Source organism: Lactuca virosa, chromosome 3, assembly GCF_052849685.1.
Source record: "Lactuca virosa cultivar CGN04683 chromosome 3, Lactuca_virosa_CGN04683_v6, whole genome shotgun sequence".
Lineage (NCBI taxonomy): Eukaryota > Viridiplantae > Streptophyta > Magnoliopsida > Asterales > Asteraceae > Lactuca > Lactuca virosa.
The window spans coordinates 245,247,521-245,259,015 of NC_136428.1; the positions used below are offsets into that span (position 1 = coordinate 245,247,521).

Genomic DNA, 11,495 nt, shown 5'->3' on the forward strand with positions numbered 1-11,495 from the left:
TTACTTATGAGTTGTATTGTCCAGAATTAAAAGCAAAAATATATTGAAAATATTAATTTTAAACAATAAAAGTTACCTTAACAATAAAACATCTAATGTTGTATTCAAAGAAGTATTTTAACAATTTGTAATTTTTAACAATTATTTAAAATATATAATTACTAATTTTTAATAGTTTGGGTTCACTTACATACTTAATCAACAAAGTCTTTGCTTATATGTAAAAATATTACTTTAATAATTGCTTGATGTTTAGAATTTGATATTATTTTTATTTTTTTAATAAACTCATGTAATATATAGATATTTCACCTGACAAACTAAATAAATGCAATCAAGCACACATTGCATTCATCATTGTATATGTTTTACAATAACACATGGATATTCAAAATTAAACCTAGAAAGATATACTACTACTACTATTATAACGTGTCTTTACAATATATATATATATATATATATATATATATATATATATATATATATATATATATATATATATATATATAACACATCATAAAATTATTATAAGTTTGCAAATAGTGAAACAGAGTTTAATTAATCCTTTCCATGAACCACAAAACTCCCCGGATTTATCGTTATGCTCTTTGTGCAATTATCAGTTTTGTAAATCCCCACAAGTCGATCAGCCAACTCAAACATGTTATTTCTCAAACTACAAATTAATAAAAATAAAAATCCAAATCAATACAAATGAACATGTATTTATTAAAATAACAATAAAAAAAAGTATCATAATTACCTGATGATAACAAACTGTGCATCCTTGGTTCGATCCTTAACGTAATGCCCCACAATTGAAACATTCTTAAAATCTATCACCACAAATTAGAGTAAATTAAATATAAGTAATATAAAATAAAATAAATATAAATTCATTAAAATAATTAAAAATGACAGAAAAATATACCTAACGCAGCATCGATTTCATCCATAACATAAAGAGGTGTTGGCTTGTAATGATGTAGTGCAAACACAAGAGCTAGTGAACTCAAAGTCTGTAAAAAATATTTTTATAACATGTCACAAAATATAATAATGAAAAAAGAATTTTTATAATATAGTATTTTACCTTTTCTCCCCCTGATAAATTAGCGATATTTTTCCAACTTTTTTTCGGAGGTCTAACACTAAACACAACACCTTCTGAGAAAGGATCTAAAGAATCCACTAATTCAAGCTCTGCATCACCTCCAAGAGTAATCATCTACAAAAAAAATTACAAAATTTTTATTATTTTAATTAAATATTGTGATTTGTATCTTTTTTTATATATTATATGTTTACAAACCTGATACATTTCCTTTAGTTTAAGTGAAATAGTGTTGAACCCTTCCATGAACTCATCTAACCTGAAAAAGACAGAAAGCAAATTGGCATTACTTAAAAAGGTTACACAGGGGTATTTTAGTAATTCCACTACAAAACTTATATACCTTTTCTTTCGCCATTCATCGTATTGTTTTTTTGTCTCATCGCGTTCGTTTGTTACTAAATTAAGCTCTTCGACTCGTTCATTGTATACAGATACTTTATTACGATATCTGTGAAATTAAAAAATTGAAATTAACGATTAAGAAAAATAAATTATTAATGAAATTAAAAAAACGGAATTTCTTACTCAGCAATGGAATCAAGATTAGGGTTCATCTCTTTCATTTGTGCTTCAAGTAATGCCACCATTTCTAAAGACTTTTTAAGGTCAGAGGCTTTGGCAAATGATTCGTTTTCTCCAAGTGTGGATTGAAGCTTTTCTGGATCGACTAAATCTTTTTTAATTCTGTTTAAAAAACAAAAAAGAAAAATATTAAAAGTTTTGTTTTTTGGAATAAGATGTTGAAAGATACTATAATATTGAAGTAAATATGAAACTCACTGTTCTATATGCTTTGAAAGAGAGGTGTGTAACTCCTCGAGCTTTTTCTTGTATCCTTTTTCTTTCATTTCCAATTCTTTTATCATTTTTTTCATGTCTTGTAATTTAAAATCAGCATCCACCTGTTTTTAGTCACATAGAGATAAATACAAGATCTTTCATATATTTGTTTATTATAATTTATAATTTATAGCTTTCTACTTCCATTCTTTCTAGGGTTAATATCATAAAAGACCTTATATTTTGTGTTTTTTCGGATTAAATCTCAAATTTGTTTTTTGTCTGAAAAAGACCTAGTATTTTTTTCATTGAGTAACTTACACAAATGGTCCTTATGGTTTGGGGTAATTTGCACGTTTGGTCCCTAACTTATTTTTTAACTCGAAAGGTCCCTACAATTTGTTTTTGTTGTGCGCTTGGTCCCTGTCTTACCTAAAAAGACTATTTTGCCATTGATTTTTTATTTATTTAAATAAGGTGGGGTAGGTAAGGTAAGGTGAGGTGGGGTTTGGGTTGGGGTGTGTTTATTTAAACAAATTAAAAAATCAAGGGCAAAATAGTTTTTTTAGGTAAGACAGGGACCAAGCGTGCAAGAAAAAAAACAGTAGGGACCTTCTGAGTTAAAAAAAATAAGTTAGGGACCAAACGTGCAAATTACCCCAAACCATAGGGACCATTCGTGTAATTTACTCTTTTTCATTTTTCCAAAAAAAAAACTCAACTTTGTATTTTTCTCCAAAAAAGAAAAAACCCTCAACCTTCTAAATGTTTCCGAATAAACCCTCAACTTTTTTAGTTTTTCTTGAATAAACACACATTTTACAATTTTTTTCTAAAAAAAATGACTAAAAGGGCTAGATCGGAAAAAATAAAAATAAAAATACAATGTCTTTTTCAGGCAAAAAATAGAATTGAGGTTTAATCTGGAAAAAACACAATTCAAGATCTTTTTTGAGATTAAACCCAAAAAAAATTGTAAAATGTGAGGGTTTTTTTGAGAAAAACTAAAAAAGTTGAGGGTTTATTCAGAAACATTTAGAAGGTTGAGAATTTTTTCGGAGAAAAATAGAAAGTTGATGGTTTTTTTGGAAAAAAATGAAAAAATAGTAGGTCTTTTCAGGAAAAAAAATTTGAGGTTTAATCCGGAAAAAAACACAAAATATAAGGTATTTATGTGATCTTTTTACTACAGTATTGTATTTTGTATGTTTTTTTTCTCATTAAGGAATTGCACTTTGAAAATTCTACCTAATGATAAATAGCATTGTACTTAAAATATTATAATAAAGACATTATACTTTGAAAAATCCATCTAGATATTTTTCAAAAGTACAACTCTTTAATAGCCTTAAATGCATTGTATTTATTTATTTCCCCAAAAGGGTATATATATATATATATATATATATATATAGAGAGAGAGAGAGAGAGAGAGTGTAAATAGTTAAAATACCTCAGATGCCCTCAACTCATCAACAGTCTTTTTCAGGTTTTCATAATCAGATTTTGCTTTTCCAAGTGAATCCTTGTGTTGTTCAATAAGCTACACAAAACAAAACTCAAAATTTTAATAAAAAAATGAACTCAAATGGTAAAGTTTTTTAAACGGCAGAAGTAAAAAGTAAAAACTGACCTCTTCTGTCTTCTTATAATCATCTTGAACCTTGAATGCTTTTTCTTCAATCTCTTTAAAAGAAGTCAATAAATTTTCCTTTTGTGCATTCAGTTTTTCTATCTCTTTCTCTGATTCCTTAATCCCATTTGTTAATTTTTTCATAAGTTTGTTCCCAGTTTCTATTTGAACTTTGTGTCGATTGATCTCTGTGCTGTTTTTATCAATGTCCTAACAAAAACAAGAACATCAGTGTGTACTTTAAAAAAATTGGATGAAGGGCAAAATAGTCTTTTAACTTGGACTTAACAAGAACAAAAAAAAAAAAAAAACAAGTCAAACAGTTTATAATAAACTCATAACATAACATACTCTATTGTTTACAACCTCCTAAAATGTTTTATTCAAAAAAATTGGATGAAGGGCAAAATAGTCATTTAAATTGGACTTAACAAACCCTTTTTGTCAAAAGGATCGAAACCAAGGACCAAAAATGCAATGAAACTACAATTTACACAATAGAAAAAATCAAACTTCTGGATATGAAGACAGGGGCTAAATAGTCAATTTAATCTAACTTAACAACTCTTTTTAGCACCAACCAAGTGAGGGACCAAAAGTGCAATGAAACTAAACTACAGGGACTAACCATGAAAATATCAAAACATTTGGTTTAAATCCATAACTTCTCAAGAAGCACAAGAACAAAAGTTGTAATTGAGTCTTTTAATTATGACAAAATTGCAAAAATGGTCCCTATGGTTTGTTGAAAATTGTCACTTTGGTCCTAAAAGTTTTAGACTTGCACCACTGGTCCAAAACTTTCATTTTGTTGCAATTTTGGTCCAAAACTTTTTATAATGACATTTTTGCCCTTTCTGTTTGTTTTATCCAAACAAACAGAAGAAAAAAAAAGTGTTGACTGGTCAACCAGACTCAACTTGTTTTGACATTTAAAAAATTACCATTTTGACCCTATACTTACATTTTGGATCTTGTTAACCTTTGCTTTCTGATTTTTCAACTTTTCACCCCCTGCATTCTCGATTTTGCCTTGAAGCTCCAACACCTAAAAAGATAATCAATCTTTATACAGTTAAACAAATATTATATAATAATTTGACAGAATGAGATATAATAAAATAGAAAAAAAAATATTAAAATCCCAACCTTCTCCTTCAACTGTTTTGACCCTTTAGTCAACCTATTGATCTCTTTTTCTTCTTCTGATATTATTTTCTTGAGTTCTTCAAGTCTAGCAATTTCAGCCTTACTTGGTTCAGCTGCATTCTTTAGGGAATCAAGTTGATTTGCAAGATATTCATGTTGTGAATTCAAACTCTCAATCTGTTTTTCATTAAAATATATAAACAATTATATAAAATCAGAAAGTCAAAAAATAGCATGATTATTATCACAAAATAATGTCATTTTGGTGAAATAATGTCATTTTGGAAAAGAAGAGTGTAAAGAAATTTAAAAAATTGGAAAAAAAAAATCATATTTCTAAGTATTACAAACAAACTTGTTTGTATTTTGCGAAATAATGTCATTTTGCTAAAAAAAATGTGAAATCACATGATCAGTTAGTAACATATGAACAATTTTTGCAAATAACTGTGAAATATGATTATTTTTTCTCAATAAAAAAAATAACATCATTTTAAGGTGTTTTTTTATTGAAAAATATATCTTTTAATTAACATCTTTTTAAGGTGTCTTTGATTGCAGGAAAATAAATAAATAAATAATTGATATGACATCATCAGTTAGTAACGTATGAACAGGTTTTGCAAATAATTGTGAAATATGATTTTTTTTTCCTCAATAAAATAATAATATCATTTTAAAATGCTCTTTGACTGAAAATATATATTTTTTAAGGTTCTTGTTAAATATTTGACATTATCACTTTGAAGAATTCATCAAAAATATAAAACTATATACAACTAAAGACAATGAAATCTTAAAATAGAATTCTAATAATACATAAAACTACAATCCACATGTTGCAAAATTGATGGCCATTTCTTAAAAAAATCAAAAAAGTGGTCTATTTGTTAATGAGATCATCCAATGTTATAAGGTTCTTGTTAATTATTTGACATAATCACTTTGAAAACTTGTCAAAAATACAAACTTATAAAAAATTAAAGACCATAAAATATAAAAAAAAGAGAATTATAATAATACCAAAAACTACAATCCACATGTTGCAAACTTGATGGCCATTTCTTTAAAAAAAATCAAAAAGGTGGTCAATTTGCTAATGGGACCCACCCATTTTGGTATTTTTTGTGATTATCCAAAAAGAAAATATATGAATATTGTTTAATAATGATTTTTTTACCTCTTTTTGGCTTTTGGCTAACTCCATTTCTAAACGTGTGGCTTGTTTTTCCAAATCTTTGTATTCTTTGACAACTTGAGAAATTTGTTGTCTTATGTTTTTTAATTTTTCTGATATTTGATTGAGTTCATTTTCAGCTTCAGTAAAGGATTCACCAGAGACACTGGTGGCTCTGATGGAAGTTCCCATTTTACCCCCGCGTGGTTTGTTTCCACCACCACTCATTGTCCCTGATTTCTCAAACAGAGCTCCATCCAGTGTCACAACTCGCCGGAATTCTTGATTCCCTCCGTATGCAATTCGTGTTGCCTAAAAACAACATTGGAATGGAATCACAAATGAATGGAATGGAATGAAATTACAAATGAATGGAATGGAATCACAAAAGAAACAGAACTTTAGTTATACAAAAACTAGTTTGATCAACGGATTTCATGTCATTTGAAATGTATATACTAAAAAGTTTGCTAAAGTATAAAAATTATACAAAATTGAATACCATGAAATTTTGGAATGGAATTATAATTGAAAAAAAAACATTTTGGAAAATAAAGAGAGAAAAAGTAACAAAAGTTTTGAAATTTTATAAAGTATTATTGTTACCAAAGATTAATATGTAACTGTAATGTATCATTCCATTCCATCATGGAAAGAAAAAACAGCCAAAAGAAGGATTAAAGAATCAAATTCAAGAGTAATATTTAAAGGATCTTTAAATTATTTTATTTTGAAGAAAATTTAATGGGATAAATACAATACCTGATCAATATCCTTGGCAACAACAGTGTTTCCCATTGCTGCATAAAAAGCAAGTTTCATTCTTTCATCTTGCACTTTGATGAGATCAAAAAGACGTGGAACGCCCTCAGGGGTGCTTACTTTTTCCTTCATTCTAGACATATGATTCCCTTGTTTTTCCTGCATCAACATAAAAATTAAATATTACAAAGTATAAACAAACAACAATAAAGTATGCTAAAAAAAGTCGAATAAAAACAATCAAAATGGGTAATACAAAATTTAAAATCAAGAAATTTGGGGTTCATTTTTGGTAAAAAAAAAATTAGGGTTAATCTCAAAAAAGACCTTATATTTTGTGTTTTTTTCCGGATTAAACCTCAAATTTATTTTTTGCCTGAAAAAGGCCTTGTATTTTTTCATATTTTTTGAAAAAGCCCTCAACTTTGTATTTTTTTCCGCAAAAAAACCCTCAACCTTCTAAATGCTTCCAAATAAACCCTCAAGCTTTTTAGTTTTTCTCAAAAAAAACCTCACATTTTACATTTTTTTGGAAAAAAATGATTAAAAGGGACAGATTAACCCAAAAAAAAGGACTAAAAGGGCCACGTTTTACATTTTTTTGGAAAAGAATGAAAGAATACAAGGTCTTTTTCAGGCAAAAAAATAAACTTGAGGTTTAATCCAGAAAAAAACACAAAATATACAGTCTTTTTTTTTAGATTAACCCAAAATACTATTGTCCCTTTATTTTTTCTCTAATTTGTGTAATCTTAGCAGCTAGCTAATGAAATCCTGTTATTAAGGCAAGAATATATCATCACCTAATCGCCTAAATCATTGTTTTTTAAAATGAGGATTTATTAAAATAAAAAATAAATTAAAAAAAAAAGGATCTTTTACCAATATCATGAAAGTAGCAACACCAAGATTGTTCTTACGAAGCATGTCCACACATGCTTGTGCTGCAGCTGTTGTTTCCACCACAATATAATCAAGTCCAGCACATGCTGTTGAAACTGCCACGTCATACTTTGCTGCAAACAAAATCCAAGTCATAAACAGGGGTATAATAGACCTTTACAATGTGAAAAATCGTGATACTTTTGTTTTAAATAAAAGCTAAATGGACTCATGTCTAGTTGTTTGACTTTGACATAAACTTACCATCAATAGCACCCAAATCACCCATTCTTCCATAAATACCCTCGATTGAATTCGAAGATTTTGCTTGCAATATTGCTTTTAAAACAGACCCTTGATTTCTTTCAGTTTCCATGACAGATTTTAGCTCCATGACTTTTTGTCTTGCTGTTTGTTCAAGAGTCATTAGAGCTTCTTGTTCTTTTAGACATTCCTGAAATACCACAAAATGATAACTATATAGTAATTTCACAACAAGGGTAGAGTTGGAAATATGAAAAAGAGAAAAGGAAATGAACTTACTTGTTCTACTTTATGGGCTTTTGATGAATCAAGTTTGTTTTTTTCTAATTTGGTTTGCATATCTTTTATGCTTGAAGTCTTTGTTTCAACTTTCTTTTGTATATCATCCAATTGTTTTTGAGCATCCAAATATGCCACACGTCCAGCTTCATGCTAAAATATTCACAAATTGAAATTAATATTAATAATTATTAATCATATACATATAAATTAAATCTTCATGTTTCAAATCTATTTCGGATTTCAAAACTTTTTAATGATTCAAATGTAATATTTGTTACTTGTAATACTATGTCATTAAACCATTATAACGGATATCCTAATTTAAAGAATTGAAATCCCAAAAATACCCCTCACCTTCTCAGACAAAAGTTTCTTTTCTGTAGATGCCACTTCAAGCTTTCCTTGATGCTCAATCAGTTCTTTTTCCCAAGGCTTTAGTTCAGCACGAACCTTTGCAACTTCTTCTCTGAATTTCTCAGTTTCAACTATTAAAAAAACAATAAATAAATAAATAAATACATATCAAAACAAAACTTTATACTAAACCATGTTTCTATAATAGTATAATCTATATTATATACCTTTGGAGCTTTCCATAATTTCCTCCAATATCTTTTCTTCATTCACCAAACTCTTTTGCAGTTTAGGAATATCTTCCTCTAGTTTGGGGATTAGATTAGTTGACTCTTCAGATTGCCTTGTGATATCTGTAATCTTTGCTGAATCCTAATGAACAAAAGAGAGATTATGTATTTATGTTATATTTTATTAATTTAATGCACATATGCAGATGACATATATCTTACCTTTTCAACTTTTTCTTCTGTTTTCTTGATCTTTGTTTTCACATGTTTTAAATCTTCTCGATGTTTCACATCTTGTCTCTCAAATTCCTTGAATTCATCTTTGCACCTTTTAAGCTCATTGTCAAGTTCCTTTAAAGCAATGCAAAGAAAAGTAAAGTAAAAAATATATTTATGTTCTTTCTTGCAATACATATGTAAAGAAGCTTCTGGAGATAAATAAAGTACTCAAGCAAACCTCTTGTCTCTTTAAAAACTTGTTATGCTGTGTCTCAAGCTCCTTCAAAGAGTTTTTGCTTTCCTGAATCTTCTCCCTATGAGAATAAAGAATCATCTTTTCATTATGTATTTCATAAATTATATCAAAAGACGTTTAAAACCATTGTTAAAACAACAATCACCTTTCAGATGTTATATTTTGTTGAAGCTCGGATGTGTTCTTTTGAATTTCTTCCATTTTTGTAGCATTCTCCTCAGAAGCAAACTTTACTCCTCTTTCTTGCCACTTTAACAAAGATAACTCCTTAAGCATGTAATCTTCTGCTTCATTTTTCACACTCTGAAAGTATATATCATGTTAATTAATTATTAGTAATGAAAGTTGGTGCTTAAGTATATAATCTAACAAACATGTTATAAGTTATAACCTCTAGGTTTTCTCTTTCTTTATCAGCTAACTTAACCATCTGCACCACTCCAGATCTCTTTTCATTCAAAGCTTCAAGCCTAATAGACAAAAAAAAGAACACAAGGGCATCAAGAAACATGACAACATTCAAAAAGATTTATCAAAAATCAATGCCATATAGATACAGTTAAGAACATACTGTTTATGAGACTCCTCAATTTTTTCTAAGTATTTGTTGGTCCCAATGATATCTTCTAGGTACTCAAGAAACCCTTCATCATGTGGACCTTGAGCTTTTGGTTTCATAAGTGAAATTTGTTCAACCTCACCCTGAAAAAATACGGCAAATTGTAATTCAAAACTTATAATAAAGTAATAAACAGATGAAAAAGACGGAATTTAGTTTCTTGAAGTCCAAAACCTGAAGAATCAGAAATCGATTATTGTCTAAGTCAACTCCTTTCCCTTTTAGTTTCTTGGTAACTTCTGTAAACTTACTGTCACGTCCATTAATATAATACTTAGAAGAGTTATCTCGAAAAGCTTCACGAGCTATAACAAAATCACTTCCTGGAACAGCTTCATATGTTTCATCTTCCTATAATCAACAAAAGTAAACAATACATTCAGCATCTGCTCAAAGCACACTGTATTAAGCTTGAAGAGAAACTTTATACATACCAAATCAATGATTTCTTGAAAGTGAACAGATACACGTGCACTGTTGAGATTTTGGTGGTTGGTTGAATTGTGAATAAGCTCCGACACTTTGTTAAGACGCATCTGCACCATTTTAGTGAAAAGAAACGCTAATTTTGGTTAACAAAATATCGGTATAAGCCGATTAACAAGTGTGGTTAGAATCGAATAAAGTGTTACCTGCTTAGCTCGCTTGCCAAATACGAACAACATAGCATCAATCACGTTACTCTTCCCACTACCATTAGGACCAACTACAGCGGTAAAGCTCTGTTCAGGAATGTCAAATGAAGTCAAAACCAATGAACTACTAAACCCTAGAAAGAAGATCGGGAATTTTCAGTATACCAAAGGGGTTTAGTAAAAAAAAAAACCCTAACCTTATGAAAGGGCCCAACTCGTTGTGCGCCGGCGTAAGATTTGAAATTCTGCATAACCATCTCTTTGATGAAAAGCCGTGGAGTTGATGGCGGTTTTTTCCCCGGAGTTGACTTGGGATCTGTAGACATGAACTCACGGTCGTTATCCATAACTTTCCCCATATTTTGCTAAAATAATCAATTCCCTTCACAATTTCAAGGTTTTCTTCCAACTTCAAGCGGATTCTCGCCCCTTTTCACTCCCTGCTGAGAGATTTCTCCGATGATTCTGTGTGGTGGATCTGTTCGGAATTTCAAAATGGCAAAGCGAAATATGATAAAGTATTTGGGCGCATATAATTTAGAGCAACTGAGGGGTTCAAATTTCCCAAAATCTTGAGCGGGAATTCAATACGGTAGAATAGAATGGAAGAACTACAACTTTAGTCCTTTAACTATGTACAATTGTTCGGATTTAGTTTATTAATATTGTTTTTAGCTTTTTGGTTTAAATAAAGTACGGAGATGTTTGGCTTACAAAATGTTTTTGAAAGGAATTGGATAATGAAAAATTGGAACCAAAGGAAATGGAATTTGATATGCTCTTTGTTGACATGAAATTTGATATTGAACTAGGAAAAGATCCGTGCGTTGCACGGGTCATTCTTTTTGGAAAAAAATAAAGGACAGAAAAATATGTTAGGCGAAAATGACAAAGAATAAAGGAAAAGATGTTGAATTTAGCAACTTTTTAGAAAACATGTGACGGAAGTTTGAATGTTAAAAAGTTCGGGTTGATAATAGATGGAAAAAATATCAAAATAGAAGAATGTTGGAAAATGGGAGGCTAAACTATAAATGGATTAAAAAAACGAAGCATTTTTGGGAAAATGTAAAAAACATACGATAAAAGTCACAAATAAATCTTTTTAGAAAAAAAAAAATAAAAGGCAGAAG

The 11,495-nt window shown here is 29.1% G+C and overlaps 1 protein-coding gene across 2 annotated transcripts; it reads right to left on the bottom strand.

The window, feature by feature from the left end:
- Nucleotides 1-502: 502 nt before the first annotated feature.
- Nucleotides 503-10,888, bottom strand: SMC3 (structural maintenance of chromosome 3). 2 transcript variants are annotated; one of them, XM_079086185.1, is made up of 28 exons: nt 10,560-10,888; nt 10,360-10,449; nt 10,162-10,263; nt 9,902-10,078; nt 9,680-9,810; nt 9,500-9,578; nt 9,254-9,411; nt 9,091-9,166; nt 8,856-8,984; nt 8,631-8,775; nt 8,404-8,534; nt 8,047-8,199; nt 7,768-7,957; nt 7,504-7,637; nt 6,622-6,780; nt 5,863-6,171; nt 4,683-4,859; nt 4,498-4,581; nt 3,534-3,743; nt 3,354-3,443; nt 1,901-2,022; nt 1,646-1,804; nt 1,461-1,568; nt 1,316-1,376; nt 1,097-1,231; nt 935-1,022; nt 767-839; nt 503-679 (listed from the first exon to the last, which is right to left on the bottom strand). In XM_079086185.1, exons 1-28 carry the CDS (start codon nt 10,719-10,721, stop codon nt 562-564), a joined length of 3,750 nt encoding a protein of 1,249 aa, XP_078942311.1. In that variant the 5' UTR covers nt 10,722-10,888; the 3' UTR covers nt 503-561. The 2 variants fall into 2 exon arrangements, with proteins under 2 accessions (XP_078942311.1, XP_078942310.1); XM_079086184.1 differs by having other exon boundaries at nt 1,316-1,568.
- Nucleotides 10,889-11,495: the final 607 nt, after the last annotated feature.

Coding starts and splice junctions, on each gene's coding strand:
- SMC3 (XM_079086184.1), bottom strand. CDS start 10,721: ATGGGGAAAGTTATGGATAACGACCGTGAGTTCATGTCTACAGATCCC. Junction 9,412..9,499: donor AAGAAAGAGAAAACCTAGAG/GTTATAACTTAT, acceptor ATATACTTTCAG/AGTGTGAAAAATGAAGCAGA. Junction 9,167..9,253: donor CAAAATATAACATCTGAAAG/GTGATTGTTGTT, acceptor TTATTCTCATAG/GGAGAAGATTCAGGAAAGCA.